This window comes from Rhinatrema bivittatum, chromosome 1, assembly GCF_901001135.1.
Source record: "Rhinatrema bivittatum chromosome 1, aRhiBiv1.1, whole genome shotgun sequence".
In the NCBI taxonomy this organism is placed as follows: Eukaryota; Metazoa; Chordata; class Amphibia; order Gymnophiona; family Rhinatrematidae; genus Rhinatrema; species Rhinatrema bivittatum.
The window spans coordinates 639,927,423-639,948,311 of record NC_042615.1 but is presented as its reverse complement, the minus strand read 5'-3'; the positions used below and the strand labels follow the sequence as shown (position 1 = coordinate 639,948,311).

General features: G+C 41.7%; 1 protein-coding gene across 3 annotated transcripts in view; it reads left to right on the top strand.

Moving 5' to 3' along the window:
• The window catches only part of PAM (peptidylglycine alpha-amidating monooxygenase), a 780,628-nt gene that overhangs the window by 289,339 nt on the left and 470,400 nt on the right, over window positions 1-20,889 (top strand). For all 3 annotated transcript variants that reach the window (XM_029572646.1, XM_029572654.1, XM_029572664.1), the window contains exons 3-4: window positions 1,946-2,489; window positions 3,447-3,567. In XM_029572646.1, coding sequence (XP_029428506.1) covers window positions 2,389-2,489; window positions 3,447-3,567 — 222 coding nt within the window. In that variant the 5' untranslated portion in view covers window positions 1,946-2,388. The remainder of the gene's footprint in view (window positions 1-1,945; window positions 2,490-3,446; window positions 3,568-20,889) is intronic.

Here is a 20,889-nt window from a genome sequence, read left to right as displayed (position 1 = left end):
GCACTTAACTTGCAGAAGGGTATATAAATCATAGCATTTGCTTATTTTAGTTGGATGAGCTGAAAGAAATACAGAGCAAGTCATTCTTTTTCAGAGTCCCTGGGCCCTAGTCTTCCAGATTTCAAGGAACACTGGCTTATATAGAGGAGAACGTATAAGGGAGGTGTTCTACTTTATTTTTCTTCGATTAATATTTATCTGTTTCCCCATTTACCTGTATTGATTTATGTACAGCTTACTGTGATACTGTATTCAATGCTGATATTACTTTGATTTAGTTTACTAAATTAAATATCTGGATAATAAGTTTTGCCTTACCAGATTGTGTGTAGAGTGTTCTAGGATATAAAATATACCCTCACACGGCCATCGCGCACACATGAACAGCTAGCAAATACCTGCTGCTCTCTGCACTACTCTTGGCTCCTGCATACTCACCTCTGGGAGTGAAAGGAAGCAGGCTTCCAACCCAAATTCCTGGGCCATGGCATGTGCAGGAGGAAGCTGCGGCTTTAAACAAACCACAGGGTAGCAAAGAAGCATCAAGGATGCAGCAGGAAGCTAGGAGCCACCAAAGCTGCTCTTTGCTTTCCAAACCTGCTCACTACGCCCCTCATTCAGGCAGCTTGCCCCCATGGAACCCTCTTTTTCATAAACTTCCTTCCGCCCCTTAATCACAGCCCAAGTCACAACTGGGTGAGAGCAAGACAGAACCTACAAAAGCACAACAAAGCCCCCCAGTTCTATCACATGAGAAAATGATGGCTTTTGCTCCCAAGACTTGCCCATGCACACCTACTCCCCTCCCCTGGCCTACCTGATTTTTGGGGTTTGCAATTTTAACTGCCACAGGGAGTCCAAGAGTTTGCCCTCCATAGCAGCAAGCAAATCCTCCAGGGAGGAGGGAAAGGGAAGCTCTGTAGCTCAGAGGCACAGCTTTACCCTACTGCATATGGCCCAGGGCAAAGAAAGAAGGGCTGAGGATGCTTCTGCCTACCCTCTTATCCTCCCCCCAAATCCCTGCTCGCAGCCTTACTTTAAAAACAGGTCCAATGGGATCATGTCCCTGACAGGAAGGGGGCTAGCTTGGGATGCATGGAAATGAGCCTCCATTCATCCTTGGACCTGCTTGACCCCTCCCCCATAGCAGCATGGGCCTGGTGTGGCACGGGAGCTATGATTACTTGTGCCCCTGCAGGTTTGCTTGGAACCAGACAGTCTTAGGGACTTTTTTTTTTTTTGGGGGGGGGGAGGGTAAAGATTGCTTTTGAATGATTCTTCTCCCTGCTGCTTACTAACATTTTGCGCTCTGGCAGGACGGGGTTTTAATTTTTGATGGATAGCGGGCTTTCTTTTTGCTTGCCCATGGACTGGTGGAAATGCTTTCAAATCTCAGAAACTCGTGCCGTCTTCGCTTGATCTGAGGCAGATTATGGTCGTGCCCCAGTTTTTTGTTTTTTTTCTTCGCCTTACAGGCTCAGGCGACTGATGCGGGAAGTTACAGGAAACATTTCTTCCACCTCCAAGGGCTGCTTTTCCTGTGTGAATGGCGCTCTGGCTCGCTTGCTCCTTTAACGTGCTCTTTTAACTCCAATTGTTTTGTTTTGTTTTTTTTAATTTGAATAACTTGGCAGCATGGTGTGTGGAAATGGTAAGAGTCCTTTTTAATGGATGTTTAATGACTTCAGTTTTCTCCCCTAGCCCAGAGAGAGAGAGAAGATGCCTGCGTGCGACAGAATGTGTGTGTGTGTGTGTGTGCGTCTGTGTGTGACTAGATCAACAGACGGCGCGAGTACCGCCTTCTTTCTCGGGTTGGGCGCAGGCTTCGGAAAGTACTAATGTATTTGAAAGGCTCGTCGGGGATTTGCTGAGCTCTAATGCTGTAACGTGTTAGTCATCCATTATCTGCTTCTCTCTCTCTCTCTCCCTTTTTTTTTTTTTTTAGGTTCTGAATGAAGCCCGACATTGATTTTCGTGGGAGGCCACTCGCAAGCTCAGCGGAGAGAGAGGGAAGTAACCTGCAGCTCTGAGGAGGGGGGGGTTTGGAAAGCAGCAGGAGCAGCACAGCCCACGTTGCTTTAATCTTCTTCGCCGGACGCGAGTGCTGCTTCGTTGACCGTTTGGAAGAAGGGAGCTTCAGTCTTACAGATTTTTATTTTTTTTTCCCCCTTTTTTCGGGGGTGGGTGTGTGTGTGTTTGTTTATGCACGTGTGGGGCTAAGCCACAGAGCCGAGCGACAGGCTGCGAGCGGAGGCGGCTGTAGAGGATGCCTGCGGAGAGCGCCTGTTCCTGAAGCCCTGACTCGCCGCCGTCAGCTGCTGTAATTGTCCGGCGCGGAGCCGGGAGAGCGGCGCTGCCCTTCCTCTACTTCCGTGCTTCGGGGTGGACATGGCCGGCCGCGTGAGCAGCCTCCTCCTGCTGCTGCTGCTCTGCTTCGTGGCTCCCTTCGGCGCTCTGGCGTTCAGAAGCCCCCGGTCCCTCTTTAAGAGGTGAGTGCCGAGGCACCCGCTGTTAGGGGAGGGACCTGCTCTTATTGTAATTATTGTTACTAGTTTAGGGCAATTGCTGCGTGTGTGTGTGAGAGAGAGAGGAGAATTAAAGCATCCTGTGAGGAAAGCATAAGAAGTGGTCCGGCACAAAGAAGTTTTATTTTTTACGTAGTCGCCTTCACCAAAAAAAGTTGCTAAATCTTATCGTATCTACAGGATGCTTTTGTCTCACCATTAGTAAACGGTCTTTGACTGACATTTGTGATTTTATAAGAGAGCAGCATCTATTCAGTTGACATGCAGGGTGTTAACAAAAATTACCCAAAGTGTTCTGATATTTCTTGGAGGAAAACTTAACTTGATTAGTTCAGGAGAATGTGTTTAGCTGCGTGCAGTGGAGTCCCTAGATGTACATGTGCACTTTTATTATTCATATCACACTCCCGATTTCAGTTTTTAAAATATATTGTCTTTTCCTCTCTCAGCTCTGCTTTAGCAGACAGCTGATTTATTTGTGTGCTGTTGGTTATAGCTAATATTGTTTAGATCGGCTTGCTGCCCTCCACAGGGCTGCTGATTGATCTGTCCAGGGATCAATCCTAATTTATTAAACTCTCAAACTCCAGAAATTAGTCATGGCTTTGAAGTGCAACAAAGATATTCACATGCTGGGTTTTATTGCCTTATTTAAAAACAAAAACCTAAAGAAAACAGTGTGTATATGTTGGGTTGCATTTCAAGATGCATTTGCACCCAGTTCCTCCCTATTAGGGAGAATTGTTCACAAGGCAAGGGGGACCACAGCCTTAACCGGAGTACATTCCCCCATGCTCGTTTCTTGGTCTGTTCTGTGGAAGAGAACAGTGATTCAGGCTTCTCTTTTGTCATGTAAATATTCAGATAAAGTTTTCGAAATGTGAGAGAGATCTTCTTTTTTTTTTATCCCCCAACTTCAAGGTATAAGGAGACCTCCAGGTCCCTTTCAGATGATTGCCTGGAATCCACCAGACCTGTGATGTCTCCGGATTCACTGGATTTTTCACTGAATATTCGAATGCCCAGGGTAGTCCCTCAAGAGGTGAGAAACATTTGGAGCTTTTATGTTTGCTGAAATCATTTATACTTTGAAGCTGAAGGGAAAACACCTTTAGGGTATCAGGCAGGCAAGGGAGATGAAAAGGCAATAGGCTGAATTGTATAATTAAATCTAGTGCTGTGATCCCAGAGACTTCTGGGAGGAGCCTGAAATGCAGTAGCAGGTGTAATAGGTAAAGCAACAGTTCTGTCTTAAGAATTTAATCTTTTCTGTTTCTGAGCTCAGTGGCTGCTTCTTGAGGTCTTATTCCTAAGACTCCTATTTTTGTCTTGACATTTTTAGTTTATTTATTCAGAATAAAAAGTGTGGACTCTTTTTTTTTTTTTTTTTTTTTTTAATTAATAGCCATGTCCCTTATTTCACGCAGATCTCCCTTTCAGCTGGTTTTTTTTCTGTATTTATCCTTGCCACATCAGTGGGATGCATGGATGTGATCAGCACAGGGAGGCTCTGATTTTCTGAGGTTGGGGGTGGTTGTGGTGGCTAATTAGGAAGAACTTTCAAAATCTTTTATTTTATATCTCCAAATGTGTAAAATAAATACCAGAACTATTTATTTGGGTTGATTTATAAAACTGCCTTTCCAAGGAAAAGAACAAAAAAGGAGAATCTTAAAATGTATTTATAAAAATGTATATACTGTACATTGCATATATGTTCATGGCAGTTTACATGTGAAACATACATAGTTAAACATATTTAATTGAAAAACCAGTATAGACAATACAAACCTAGCAAAAGTGTCAATGTTCACTGCCTATGGACAATTTAGTCTTTGAAAGCCAGGGAGAAAAGATATGTTTTTAGTTGCTTTTTAAAGGCTTTAGTTCTGTTTGACCAAACCAGGGTTTTCCTCCTAGCAGAGCTGCTTTTGAAAGTCAGTTCTGAGTAGAGATGCAGTTTTGCTATTGTTTCCTCTCTAATGCTTTCCTTATATTGTATGCAAAATTTTGTGAACTCGTTAAATCAAATGGTACAGTAAGACAGTGTCATTGAGGGATGTGGAGAACTTTGTTCACAAGAGGGAAGAGAAATCTAATAGCCCCGGCCCTGGATTCCTGTTAAAGAGCAGAGCAGATTCATGTATGTCAGTTGTTATGCAGAAGCTATTGGTGCCTGAAAGAGTTGTACTTCTGGCTTGGCTTTGGCGTACCATGCTTTGTCCACGTCTATGATTCCTACAGGTGGTGCCTGTTCTCTTCCTGCTGCATGCACTGCTTTTCCTTGATTGAGCATCAGCTGGGAATGCTAAAATATCCATGTAATCCCTTTTTTTTTTTTTTCTTTCCTTGTCAAAGGTAGTCATAAGAGCCTCTACTCCATTGCTGGTTTATTTACATTGGGTTTTCATTAAGTACAAAACTCTGTGATTGATACTGTGCTGTGCAGTGAGAAGATTTATGCCTGTCATTGATGAATAGTGCTTTCCTTCGGAAGAGCTGCATAGGCAGGAGGAGAAGAGAGTTGTTATTGTCACGCTGCAGTAGGTGATGACTCATTGTTGCAGAGAATATTTTTTTTTCTAATACTGAAAAGAAGGGGGGGGGGGGGACTATACCTGCTTCACCTCAGGCTTGTAGCTGCTTTATTCAAAAGCAGTGGAGGCAAGAGTGGCCATCTGATGAGCATGGTCACAAAAAAACGTGTTTGTGGAAATTTTCATTTGCCTGCGAGAGAATCATTGTTGTGTTTTAGTATTTTTATTTAAATAGAAGAGGGCAAATGCATCCCTCAAGTGTCTCCCGAGTTGCAAAGGTATTGGGGTAAATCTAAGGCCTTGGGGGTTGCCTTTGTAGCAACTCCATGACTTATGGCGTACATCTTCTCTGTTTACTAATTTAAAATTCAATTTCTTCTCACACACAGTTAATGCAGAGAGAAAATGCAACCCAAAGCCAAAAGTGTGTCTTTCTGACACTGGTACTTTAAGACAGGTTAACCATTGTTTAATGAGGTCAGCTGTTGGTCAAGTTTAGAGAGAGCAGTAACTACACATTTTTTTTGTATGCTCTTTTTGGTTAGTAAATTAATATATGACGAGTGGATTTTAACTAGTGTACTGAATAGATGTGTGAACATAGTATTCCCCAGACACTCTGGTTTTCAAGATATCCACAATGAATATGCATGAGATAAATTTGCATGTGCGGCATCCATTGCATACAAATCTATCTTTTGTATATTCATTGTGGATATCCTGAAAACCTGACTGACTTGGGAATCTGCTTGAGAAACACTGAGCTACCGGATACAGGACAGTAGGTTTAATTTCCCCCCCAAAACTTTCTTCAGCAGTTGGACAATTTAAAGACTTGCAGAATTGACATTCAATCTTTAGACATATAAGTTATGAATAGGGAGATTCTGTATCACCAGCAAACACAATGGAGTCTATACAATAAAACATGCTATACATTTTTGTTTAGCATGTGAATCAGTAAAAATGTAACATGTATGTTAAATTACATCTTCCTTCTAGCATAAATGTAGTAAAACATTTCCCTGATAGTGAGTCTACACTTGTGTGTGAATGTTGATCCAAAAATGCAATTCCTGAATAGCATGCCAATGCCATGTAGAACTAGGAAAGTTTAAATAGCATGTGCACACTAAACTGAGCATTCTCAGTTATCTTTCCCTCCTGGCTCTATCCGCTGTCTTCAAAAAGATCAAAATCAGACTGCCACATAGAATTGCTTGCCAGTGCTGAAGGGATGCGTGAGTGAGCTGCTGGCCATAGGGAGAGGAGGTTAAAGGAGAACAGAGTTCCAGAAAATGACAAACCAGATGTGAGTGTGCATTTCTATTCATCTGTCTTCTGTATAAGCAAGGGTCTTAAAGGAGTAATGTTGACAAGACGTAGGAGAAGGAAGCATGGAAGAGAATACTGTAGATCCAGGAACCCATCAGAAATGCATTGTCATCTGACCATTCCATTTTGAGTTTCAGGCCACTATTTGTCATCAAGACTTTAAATGTACTATGGTAATGTTTACTGTCATTAGCATTCACACAACCAAAGACCTTTGTCCTCTATAACATAATTGCTTGGAGTGGAAGAGTAGTTTTGTGGTTAGAGAAAAAGGCTATGAACCAGGGAAGCCAGGATTTCAATCCCACTGCCACTCCTAGTGACCTTGGCAAGTCTGTTTACCCTCCATTGCCTCAGATACAAGCTTAAGGCCTGATTCATCAAGGTATTTTCTCATACACATAGAAAGGGAGAAAAGCTTTAAAGGTAGATTGCACTCATAAACGCACGTATCTCGCCACGCAGAAAAATACGTTCTATTTTATAACCTAAACGTGTAGATTATAAAATACTCTCCATGCACGCATAATTTTTTTTATTTATATCTTTATTAATTTTCCATAATTAAAAACTGAACATAAGATACACTAAGTTGGTTCAGTAATCAACCTTCCAAACTTATTAATTTCACAAATAATTAAGTAATTAACATATTTTCTTATGGCATAATCAAATGTAACAGGTACTTTTGTCAACCAAAAACAGAGGTATTAAGATAATTGGGAGATACATTATAACATAATCACCTTTCTAAATTGGTAATTCACAGTTCTGTGCTATTTCTGTTCTCTCACTTACTCGGTAGGGAAGAGGTGGTTAATCTCTTTTGTTCAACAAAATTTAAGTGATCTGGTAGAAAAAATATGAAAACATCTTGATCTCTCTTAATTATGCACTTGCAAGGGAATCTTAGGATAAAGGAATATCCCATAGATACCACTTCCTGGCGATTTACCAAAAACTGTTTTCTCCTCAGCTGTGTGGCAAAAGTATAAATCCGGAAAAATCTTCACTATATTTCCATGATAAGAAATAGGGTATTTGGAGAAATATCTTTTCATAACCTTATTTGGGTCAGAAAAATTTATAAAGGAAACTAGTAATATACCCCGATCAGTTATCAAATTATTTGAAGTTTCTAAAAAATTGGTTAAATCGCCTTGAAAAGGCAGCTCTGAAACATTCAAATTAACATTTTTCTTTGGCAAAAAATAACAGTAACTAACTAATACTTGGCAATTCTTGTTCTGAAAAAAGCAATACTTCCTTTAGAAATTTTTGTAACGATTCAATTGGTATCTCTCTAGCTACTCTCGGAAAGTTAAGTAGACGGAGATTTAAACGTTTGGAATTATTTTCAAAAATTTCTACACGCCTAGATAGTACTTCTCCATCCTTTGCTACAGTTGCCTGAAATTCCAAATTCTTTACTCCTGTTTCTTCCAGGACTTTAATTCTATCATCAAACATTTTAACCACATTTTGTATATTCACTAAATCCTGCAATAAAGTCTATCTTTTTCTCTAACCCTTTAATATTGGTAAACATCACAACCATCAAATCCCACACTCGGTCTAGTCTAACCACTGCAGGACGAATTAGAGTCTCCAAAACCTCACCCCCAGCTGCCTGCTCTTCTCCTCCATTAGCGGCCTCAGGAGATAACACTACTTCTTGCTGTTCTTCACTCTGGCCTGCACTTAATCCCTCTGCAGCTGGGGACTCTCCTCTCTGGCCTTCCAAGGGAACCTCTGTTCCTGCCAAGGGTAGTTTAACCAGTATATTCCCAGGTATCATCTCATTCGCCCTCTGCAAAGGTGGTAAACCCAGATTGGGACTGAGCAACGCCTCCTCTATGGATCCAGATCATCCTCCCACCTGATCTGGTTCAGCAGGTTCCTTGGTTGCTGGTGTATTTAGCACTGATGCTGACATATATCGGACAATCTCTTGTTGAATAGGAGATGGGAGGGGCATTGAAGGATATACCCTAACTTTGCCCTTTCGTTTAGGCGGCATATTAACCATGAAAAAAGTTTTTCCTTCAGCAGAGTTTATCGCATATAGTCAGTATTCTGTGAAATTTTCCTTACCTCTGTGGCAGACAGAATCAGGACACAGAGGATTCTCCTGCTACTCCGTCCTATTCCGGACCAAGCCGCGCACGCCTGGCTTTGGTGGTGCGCCGGCGGCAGTGGCGCATTAAGCCTCTCCCAATGGTGTTGGGGCCTCCGGAGCAGGCTTGGTGTTCTGTCTCTGGTTATCCAGGTAGGCTCACGGTCCAGATTCAGCTGCCGAATTTTTGACCTTTTAAGTGATGAAAAGGAATTCCTTTCTCTCTCTCTTCCTCTGCCCAATGTTCTCCGGACTCTTGCGCCTAACAGGGAGCAGTAGCAAAGTGGCATGAATATGGCTGAGGAAAATCAGAGGCTATGTGCGTCAGTGCTGGCTCCACCTCTGAAAAACCCATGCCTTGCCCCTTTTCCGCCCACTTTTTCTGGGTGCGCGTCCTTCCCAGCTATTTAAAATTCACATAGCTCCCGCTCGGTCCACTTATACGCATAAATGGCCGTTTTTACACTCACGAGGCTTTTAAAATCTACTTTTTAGTGAATCGGGCAGTAAGATTGGTAAGCCCTCTAGGGATAGGGAAATACCTACAATACCGGAATGAATTCATATTGAAGTGCTGAAAAGCGGAATATAAATTTAAAACAAATTGCATTGTATAAATGCGGATATATTTTTGAAATTCTCAAGTGTGTGTTGGTGACTCTTCCCTGTCTCCACCATCTATCTTTCAGGCCGATGCAATAAAGTATGCCCAGCTTAGCGCATAGCTTAATGAGCATTTGGATGCACGTCCATAACCCCCAATTAAATAAGGGCTAAGCGAGTCCAAAATGTGCTTCCAAACAAAGGTGTAGCATCGGCCTGTTTGGGTTCTCCTTTTCTTTGTTTCCTCCTCTCTACTATTCTACATGATAATTTATCTTGTTGCAACAGTCACATCCTCTCCATTTGTCACTGCCTACCCCATCCCACATCTAATTCCCTAGATTCCTGGGAAGGAAATCTGCCAGCCCTGATTTTGGAGGGCAGCCACATCTGACCATGCATCCTTTCTGTTGGGGCTAGCATTGGCCTTGGCGTGCATGGTGTCCTGTGTGGATGATGGGGGGGCCCTGTGAGAGCTAGAAAATTAGGTGATTCTTCCTTAAAGTTGTGCCAGCCCTACTTGTAGGTGAATAGCAGGAGCAACTCAAAGCTCCCTGAAGAGTTCTCTGTAGTCAAACAAAATGATTGTTGACTAGAAAGAAGCCCTAAATGCTTTGACTGCAGCTCTCGGACAAGACTGAATACCTGTAGTGGTTTTTGACCAGGCTGTCTAATCCATATCAATGATCCTCAGAATTAAGCCATTCTGTGGGACCTTGTGGGAAGTATTGGATACGGAAAAAATCTTGTGTCTTTTTTGCATTGTGGACTGTTACATCAGCCTCATCTTTTTGCATACTGGTAGCTGTGCCCTTTCAATAGTGTGCACGCTGAAAAGTTAACACTTGCTCTGAGGGAGGTGTTATACTTTTGGCTTCAATGTTCACACACACACTAAATAGGTAGTGAAGGAGAGCACACCATGTTTTGTGTTCACATGTTAAAGCCTCAGGTGCATGTGATCCTTCATTTTCATGCATTTGTGCTTATTTTAGTGCATACACACTATCTTCTGACCCATTTACCATGCACGCTAAGCTGTTAAACACCTAAAGAAGTAACAGAATTTCAGTGTACATAAGCCTGGCCATAAACTGCAAGAAGCTGCTTTTTGTCAGTAACATTGTGCTGGGATTTTTTGTTTTGGTGAGATTAATGTACTGAAAGTCCTAGTTGTAATGTCTTTTTAATGGAGAATGGGATCAAGTAGTGATATGAATAGCAGCACTTTGAAACTAGTAGTTGCATGAATGATCATCCCATTAAATTCCTAATTTAGAGCCTTTACACCAGAAGAAATACTGCTATGCCTGAGTTCAGCAAGAAATATCAGTAAACCAGAAGCTATAAATAAATTCCAGAAATCTGGTGCCAGTCTAATGGCCCATAACAGGGAGCATAAGCCTAACGCTCAACTAAAGCTGTCAGGTGACTCCATGGCTCTTAAGGGACTGTGATAACACCCATGCACTCTGTGCATGTATGGACATCACAGAAGCTCATGGAATGCAAAGTTGCAAAAGTGGGGCAGACTCTGCCTGCCCCATGACATGGAGTCATCTGATAGTGCTATTCATAGCTCAAGTTCCAGCTCCTTGGGCTGATCAATGCAGGAATTCTCACACCCTGTGCTTGGATCTTAAACAAAAGATCATGAAGTGAGGGAGCTGAGCAGCAGAGCTGGTTACTTTTACACTTCTTTGTCTGATATACTGTCTCCCCTTTGTTACCGGCTCTGCTATTGCAGCCTTGATCAAAGAAGATGATGGAAGTAAGGGGGGTGTTCACCACCAGGAAGTGAAAACTGATGCTGTATAGCATTGGATATAGTAAAGCAGTGTGGTTGGAGCAGTTCAACTCCAAGGAGAAGGAAGTGAGACAGCCGTCAGTAGACACTATAAGAAAAGACATTGTATCTAATGTTTTCTTCTATTGTGGTGATCAATTTTTCAAACTGAAGTAAAATCCTGCATTAAAGAGTGATTTTTAAGACGTGTTACTAGCAAGACTAATGGACATTTAGCATAGGATATAGCCTATAGCGAACTGCACGTTGAAAGCCTTGCTAAGTGTGATTTTTTTTTTTTTTTTAATGCACTCACCTATCAACAATTCTAGAGGTATAGATGAGCTTTTGTGTTAGCATTAACACAGCTGTATACAATTTATGCAATCTGTACTATATTTAAATGACATGCTTAGCAACATTTTTGTAGGTTAGTAGCTAATTTAAATATTTACTATGAAGTTTGCATTATTAAAAACGTTATTATTAACATAGGTGCACTAACACTGATTTAGCTTGCGTTTAACATGCATTAATAGTAATACACTTTGATAAATGGACCCCTTTGTGCCTACATGCAAAACTCTTCAGAAATCACACCATTTACATCTCCAAAAAGAGAATTCCTTAAAGAATGATACTGTACTTTACTTCTATTGATTAGTTAAATTAAGGATGAAAAAAGGGGTGACACACTTGACATTAGTGCTTTTAAACTTACAATTAGGGGCTGTTCAATTTATCTGTCTAAAGAAACATAGAATACACTAGTGCATAAGGCTCCTATAGTCTGCCCAGTTTGGTTTCTGGAGAAGTGTCATAGACACAAGTTGATGTCAAAAGCTTCTGTGAAAAATCATTGAAACTGTGACAGCATAGTCTGCCAGGGGTGTGACATTGAGACTGGCATGACTGGTACACTGGCAAGGTGAGTCAGATGCCTTGCCACTGTTCCAGTTGGAGACCACCTTCCCCTTGAGTTAAGCCCTCGGATATTTATGGTTGGCAGGGTTTAGGTAGTAGTCCCCATACCAGGACTCAGCAGAAAGGCAGTAATGAAGCACCGGTGAACTGGAAATAGGAAGACCAGATGAGTCAACTCAGCAAATCTGGAGAAGTGAGAAATATGTTGGGGGTCAAATCAGCGAGACGAACTCTGAAAGTAGGACTCCAAGGGGGCTGGAAAATGAGAATCAAACTCTGGCAACTTGCTGACTGAAAGTCTGGAAATTATATATGTATAGACAGGAAACACAATGGCTGCCAGAAGGACGTGCGGGACAAGAATTTGGGAGGCCTGACCAGCTAGTCCCTAATGCTCACACATGCCCCTTGATGACACAGTCTCAATGATTGTCCTCAGCCGTCCCTTAGGCTGTCTTATGAGAAAATTCTTAGAATCATTAGCATCATAGGACCTCTTCTTGGGACTATAACTCTTTTCAGTAAATCAGATACTGTTTACTCTTAGGGGATACCCTGGAATCCAGAATATCCTCCACTTCAAACCCAGGTAGATCATTGATCAATGTTGGAGCTGGAGGTGTCAGGTGTCTATGGAAAAGGTCCGGCGTATCTGGTTTCAGTAAACAAATATGAAATAAGTAATCTTGACAGAATTAGGAAGCAGGAAATACATCGCAACAGGGTTGATTCTTTCTGTAATGGCGTAAGAGAATTTTTTTCTGCCAAATTGTGGCTCTCTCCAGATTACTGTGCACCAAGTTCTCTGGAAATGCTGGATTAGTTAATTAGCCACAAGAGCTTCAGCATCTGGGACAGAAGAAGGCAAAGAAATAGGATGCTACTGGCAGATCATAAAGAATGAAGACATCCCTGTAGATTCACTAACATGGTTTTTGTGGGCCAACTTGGCTCAGGGAAGTAACGTCACACAATTATTCTGATAAGCAAAAAAAACAAAGCATTGCAGCAAATGCACAAGGTCTTGACTGACCCACTCCATCAGGCTGTTAGTCTGGGAATGATATCCTGAAGAGAATTGGATATTCATATCTAAGTCCCTACATAAAGCCCTCCAAAATCTGGCAATGAACTAAGAACCTCAATCAGAAACAGTGGAGGCTGAGATCCCATGAAAGTGGACAATTTATTTTACAAAAATGATGGCAAGCTTTGGTGCTGATGACAGCACCAGCTTGGGCATGGAAATGAAATGTGCCATCTGTGAAAAATGATCCACTATCACTAGGATCACCTGTACATTTGGACAAGATCAGAAGATCAGTAATAAAGGCCATGGAGAGATTGATCCAAGGTATCAAAGGAATTGGGAATGGTAGTAATTTGCCAATAGGACTTTCAAGGGGGACCTTGTTTCTGCCTCACACTGGACAGGCCATAATGCCAGTCTTAAAATCTTTAGGTAGGGATGGCCACTAGAAAGTTCTAGAAATTAATTCAGTGGTTTTTTTTAAATAATGGATGTCCTGAGATCTTGGAATCATGTCCTCATTTGAAAACATCAGGGTGACAGTTATCCAGCCTGAAGGTATGGCCAGTTGGAATCGATGCTGGAGTTCCTGAGCTGCGGATTCTTGAAGAATCTTTGCCAAAAAATCACTGGGTATAGTATTCATGACAATTCAAAAAAACTGAAGTGTGGAAGATTCCTCTGAGGAGAACTGTCACTAAAAGGGCATCCACCATGACATTCTTTGAACTGGGAGAGTAAAAAAAAAATAAAAAATCAGAATCAGGCAAAGAACATGGCCATTCAAGCCTGCTGAGGATTCAGTTGTCTAGCGGCCTCAATGTAAAGTAGATACTTTTTAAAAAAAATCTTTTATTCAAATCACAGAGTAATATAATCTTACCTTAACCAAGATGACAGTATCACTCAAGAAGAATAATACAAATACTCAAACTACATGGCTGTATATAAACAGGAGAAGAGAGAAAAAAAATCTTCTGAGATTTTGTTTGCTTACCTTCTTGAAGGGAGGATTCAACATAGACCCACCCCTAGTCAGATTCCACCCCAAAACATTACATACATACCTAGCTGATTCCGTACAAGTTCTTTAAAACAGTTTAGTAATTTTCTCCCATAAGGTAAAAATACCCTTGCAGCATGAGAAATTGCTTAGGGTGTTTTATAGACTGTCGCCCCAATAATTCCATCTGTAACATCAAATCCTTCCATGCTCCTATAGTGGGCACGATCTCTGATTTCCAATGTAACAAAATTTGCTTCTTTGCTAAACAATAGCCACACACAAAAAAAAAAAAATTTCCCTCCTTTGAGGCAATCATAAGTCCCTGTCAGTTAAATGTAAGTAAAAGAGTGATCCTTACCAAGTAATTTCACATCCCATAGTTTGATCCAACAGCCTACATATTGGTCTCCAGTAACTATGCAGTTTAACAAATCCCGTTACATATGACACAAACTTCCCACTTGCGTATTACATTTAGTGTAAAGTTCTGACTCCCACAGATGCATATTGGCTCCTAAAGCTCTGGTTACAGATAGATAGATAGATATAGATATATCTATCTATTTATTTATATCTTATCTATATATCTCTATCTATATATCTATATATATATCTATATGAGGTATTTGTATATCCAAGAAAATGCCAATTTCAGACCAGCTTGATCCACTGAGATTCCTAAAATCTCACTCCATTTTCCAGCTAAATGAACCAAATGAAGATCCAGCAAGCCAGTTTTCAAATGACTAACCCAAATTGCAATTTTATTGAATTTCGGAATGGTGTCCAAAAAAGTATCCTCATCTGATAGAGATAGCAAGCTCAAGTCCCCTTTGCACCATTGAAGGCAGTAATGCCGCCCCTGCAAATAAGTGAAGAATTGTTTGGGATCTCCCAGTCCTTCTGCAGTTGTTGAAATGAATGAAAGGACAATGGCTCATCTGCTCGCTGAGATAAATTATGAAACTCTTTATTAGCCCATTCCCTGAAAATTCCACATTCCCGGCCCAGTATAAGATTACAATTGCCCACTAATGTAAAAAAAAAGGGGAAATCCTGCTTCTCTTGATAGAGGATCTCCACCACATCCAGGCCTTGCACATTGCCTGAAACCAAAAAGGTAACCATAAAAGAGGTCAATTTAGTTCAAGCTAAGAGGATGATATGGAAAGGGCCAATCCTGCATTAAACCCTTTTCATCATATTTATTATGATTAGACACCCAATCTTGAATAGAACACAATAGGCATGCAACATTATATATCCTCAAATCTGGTAAGGCCCTTGCAGCCTAACCCAGTCTCAATGTATCAAACTTGATACAGGCCCATCTCCCTCCCCAAATAAAAGTTTCTATAGCTGACTTAAAAGTCTGAATGTCTTTATCCTTAACCTAGATAGGCAGCATTTGTAGGCGATAAAGACATTTAGGGAGGAACACCATGCCACCTTAGGAGTGATAAGGCAAGGTCTTTCCACCTCTGAAGCTGATGCTTCACCTTATCAAGAATGGAAGTCAGATTGATATACAGAACAGGGTCTAGGCCAACTAGATTTGATACTGAGATAACAGTGGGAAGTCTTTGTTCCATACATCAGGAAAAGAATTATCCAGGGGAAGAACTTCGGATTTATCACAATTTGCAATCCAGCAAAAATCCCAAAAGATTTTATAAGTCCCAATATATCCCTCAGAGATGACCATAGGTTACCAACAAACATTATCATGTCGTCCGCGGACAATCCCATTTTCACATTTTTGTTCTTGAGCTGAATACCCTTAAGATTCCAAATTCACAATTTGATGACACAAGGTTCCAGGGAGAGGACAAAAAGCAGATATGACAAAGGGCAGCCCTGCCTTGTACCCCTTCCCAGAATGAAAACTTCTGATAGCAATCCATTTATTAAAATCTGAACCTGAGGGTAATATAATAACTTCACCCAGCTAATAAAGTGTTGCCCAAGACCACATTTTTCCAGCGCCCACAATAGATATGGCCATTCCACACAATCAAAGGCTTTAGCAGCATCAAGGCTAACAAGTATCCCATCTGGATTAGTGACTACTGAAGACTGGAGTGCCAGTATCACTTTTAATAAGTTGTTATTGGATAGTCTACCTTTAATAAAGCCTATTTGGTCCCTGCTAACCACATCTTGTGTAACCTTATTCAAATGTGTGGCCAGTGTTGCAGCCAAAATTGTAATATCTTCTTTTAAAAGTGAGATAGGCCTATAGGCCTCTGGATTTCCCACATCCTTGCCTGGTTTGGGCAACAATATTACTGTTGCTAGATTGTGACCACTATCAAAATACCCCCTGTCACAAACAGCTTGAAACATATGGCCAAGCCCAGTGGGACCCTGTGATTTAGCTAATTTCAGCTGATTAATAACTGCAAGAATTTCTGCGGCCTGAATAGGGCCTTCTAGCCTAGCCCCTTGCATTAGATAATTGTGGTATTAGCAAATCTTTACAAAACGCACATCTATCTGTTTCTGAGAAGTTATCAGCTGTATAGATGTTCTTATAGTATTGAACAAAAACACATAGTATATCAGATGTTAGTGTTGAGCAGTATGGATAATCTGAGTTATTAATCCTTAGGCCCTACATCATATCTAACCAACTTGGCTAGCAGTTTGCCCAGATTGTTGCCCCACTGGTATAATTTGTATTTATAATACATAATATTCTGCTGTGCTCTGACTGTTAATATGTCATTTAGCTCTCTTCTAGTAGTTAATAGTTTTCGCTTGGTGGCTGCTGCTAGGTCTCTCATATGCAACCTTTTTAAATTATTCAATTTCTTAGTAAGGGTGGTGATTTTTCTTTATCCCTGTTCCTTTATTTATTGGCCTGATAAGCCAAGATATATCCCTTTAATACAGTCTTGGCTGCATTCCATCATCAGTTTTCGATGTCTTCTTAAATTTCACATACTCTTCCCATTTCTCTTTGAGGAAAACTACAAACTGTTTATCCTCATATAACCAAGGGGGCACTGCCATCATCTTGATTTTCTTACATCAGCAAACAGTCCCAAAGAAGAGATAACCAGGTCATGATCAGAGAATGGAATATTTTCAATAGCACTGTATTCCAAGCTAGCAAATAAAGTTTCTGCAATTAAAATATCCAACCTAGTATAAATATGATGTACATGAGAATAATGGGTAAATCCTGCCTCCTCTATGTGAGTGGTACGCCAAGAATCAGCCATTTGTAATTCCTTGCATAAAAACCCTATACTAAATGTTGGCTTGATTTTTCTTTGGGTTTTAGAAGGATTACAGTCTATCCTAGGGTTATCAGTAATGTTAAAGTCACCACCCATAATCCAAGCATAATCCTCCTATTCAATAATTCTAGAAACCAATTGAGAGAAAAAAGAATGGGAATATTTATTAGGTGCATAAACACTCATGAGTAACACTTTTAGGTCCTGCAATATTCCCCGAACAATGACATAGTGCCACTCAGGGTCAGAAACCACCCCTTAATAAAAGAGAGCTACTTGCCTAACACTGCAGCACCCCTTTGGTTGGTTGTGAAAGAGGAATAAAAAGCCTGTCCTAACCGTTCTGTTTTCAATTTTTTGTATTCCAAGTCATTTAAATGTATTTTTCCTGTAAGAGGGCCACATTCACTTTTTTTTTCCTTTTAAATTCCAATAATGTTTTATTCCTCTTTTATCAGCGAATTAAACCCCGCAACATTAAGGGACCCCCACAACAATGCTAGACATTCATAATCTTATGATCCATTTTTGCAGTATACAACTATAGTTGAAGTGGAGGAATCTCCCAGCCTAGACTCCCCACCTTTGTTTTTCCATACCATCGCAAAGGATAACACAACCCCAAAATTAGAAAAAGAAGCCTCAGAATCATCCACACACTCACACTCCAGCATATGAAACAGTAACAGACTCTGAAGGGACATCAATCACTGAAGCGTCATCTAGGTACCAGTAGTCACAACCCCTCGACAAACCGCTTTAGTTCCTCTTTAGTATGGAATGGGTGTTATGCCTGTCGGTCGTAGATGGCTGCGACCGCGTGTACTTCTTGCATCACTCTCCTGCCCTCCTCTGGTCTGCTCGCGGCACGGGCCAGTCTACACCGCCGCGTTCCCTGGGACTCCTCATGGCGGCATGGATGCTGTTACCACCCTCAACGTCTTCAGGCCTTCCTAGGCGCACACGTGCGTGACAACGGCCCCACCTTTGAAGCCTCTTTGGGAACCTCGGGGGTGTCCCTGTTTGTTGACATCATTGGACTGCTGTATTTAAGTTCCACCTTCGCCCCAGCTAGCCAACTTTGCAACAAGTCTAGAACTCCTGCCTTCGTGTACCTGAGACTACGCTGCCTAGCCTTTACTCCTGGACCCTGTCTGGCACCCGCTCCTCAGGGGTTAGTGTGCGCTCCTATGGGGACTCGCTCCCCTGGCCTACCCTGCTCCTCGGGCTGGCTCTGTGCCTCCTGGGTTCTATTCTGCAAGGCTTTCTACTTCTTGGAATTCTCCCTGGAACACTGCGGCAACCTGTGAGTTCCACGACAGGGCTTCCCCCCTCCTCTGGGCCGTGCCTACAAGTATCAAGAGACTCTCGGAGCTTCCCGGCTCCTCGGTGTTGTGCTCTTGGATATTGCTGTGACTGGCAGCCCCCCGCTCCTCGGGGTCGCATCTACACTAGATTGCCAGCATTTCCCCGCTCTCCGGGACACTGCCTACGTCAGCAGTAGGGCAGAAAAATCAGGAAACAGCAGGATTTTGTTCCCCTCATAGACCAGCTCTTTCTTTTTCCTGTATGCTGTGAGAATCTTCGCTTTATCCATATAATTGAGATATTTCACAATCACTTGTCTAGGTCTGTGATTCGATGTAGCATTTAACCCCAGACAGTACACCCACTCCACAGTAATCTGTCTACCAGCTCCTGCTGTCACCAGAGCCTCGGCAGCCAACTTTTGAACCAGTGGCGCAATGCCTCATTCTGCAGAGATCCCAGTAAACCTAATACTCTATTTCTCTGGCTGCAGTTTTCTAGCTTATCTTCCAGCTCCTGGCTTTTTTTTTTTTTTTTGCAGTGCAGGCATTGCTTCCTCCGTATCCTCCAGCCTTTCTTCCTGGTGGCTCACTCATGCATCAATCGCTATTAGTGCCGAGTGATCGCTTAGCCCACTTTTCATGCAGCTTGTCCAAAGAAGACTGCAATTTTTGGAGTTGGTCATTAAAGGCTGCAGAGACCACTTTTGTTAGTTCCTTCAGCAAGACTTCCGATAATTCCTCCATTTAAATAAGCAGGTTTACCGCCATCTTGTCGTCGTGCTGGGCCAATTTTTTAGCCGCTGTCTTTTTTTTGTCTACTCGATGTAACCTGTAGCTGCTTTGATAGAAGTTCGGCAAACTGTTTGAACACTCAACAAGCTTTATTGGTAGGTAAATAGCAGGTAACTTTGTATAAAGTTGCATATTCTCGTGGCTCTCTGAGGAGCCAGAGCGCTGATCCCCACTCATTGCTGGACGTCCAAAGTAAAATAGGTTTTTATGATCCATAAGGGATAATAACTGGAAAAAATAGCTCCATCCAACATATGTCTTTACTCTTCCAAAGCCTAATTTATGGTGAGGAGTTCTTGGTTTCCAACATCATGATTGTGCTCTACTGGAGAAAATTTCTAAGCCCTGCTAGCTGGTGGCTAGCAGGGCTTAGAGTAATAGGCCCCAAATCAGGATTTAACAGGAATGCAATAAAGAAGTGCAAATGAACTGGAAACAGGAAGATCGAAGGAGATGGGTCAGTAGATCTAGAGAAGCAAGGAATGTGCTAGTCAATGTAGTGAGACAAACTCTGGAAACAGAATTCCGAAAGGGGTGGAGAGTGAACTAAGCTCTGACAACCTGCTGACTGGAAGTCTGGAATATCTGTCTAGAGAGGAAACAAGATGGTTGCCAACATGAAGTGTGGGCCAAGGAGTTTTGATGACTGACCGGCTAAGCCCATAGAGACCCTTGTTGGTAGGAGGTGAGAAACTGCTTTTGAGAAACTCACAGAAACTTGGGGAAAAGGTAGTATGTGTGGGTCTGTTTGAAAATGACATTGAGTTGTAAATATAAGCATTTTCAATGTGTAACTTCAATATATTTTTATTTTTGTACAAAGACTGCAACACTGTGTTTGAAGTAGCCTAGTGGTTAGAGCAGTGCACTGGGGATCAGGGAAACCAGAGTTCAAATCCTCCCTCTTTCTATCTGACTTTTTATCTCTCGTTGCCTCAGGTACCCTCTTAGATTGTAAGCTCTCTGGAACAGGGATTTGCAGCTGAATAAAATATTGTAAATTACCTCGAGCTAAACGAGAAAGACAGTCTAGTAGTACAAAGTATGCACTGTCCTTAGTTAACATTCTAGTGGCACCTTCAACATATACTCACTTCTAGGCAATTTAACATCTTGTTTGCTTCAGAAACCACTGAACTGGAGTTTGATAGACAGTTTGTCAGTCCAGGTGGTAGATTTTTCAACTGAAAACTATTGCGACTGATCCAGTTGCTTTTAATTTCAGGGTCATTAGAAGTGTTTCTCTGGCTCTTCACATATTGATCAAAACAGCTTGATATGAAAGTACAGAACTGTATCACTTTGACCCCTGTTCAGGAAAGTATTTTGTGAGGTACTGCAGTAGCATGAGAGGAATAATCATACACAATAGGATGCATTTAAAGGAATGTGACACATTCCCCTGCTGCACTTTGCGGCAGAAGGCCAAATGTTTCATGCTGTCAGCACCTGGGAAGTGTCGATATCCTTTAGCACAGGGATGGGCAAACATATATATGTTATCGAAGCTGAGGGCCGGGATCCCCCTTAGAGCTCTGCGGGGGTGGGGGCATTACAATGCCAAGTATACCCCATAGCGAGAGAACAAATGTAGCAACCATACCAATAAAACAAATAATTCAACACCCCCACCTCTACCTTCACATGCCTCCAGACGGGCATCCATTCCCTCTTTCTCAT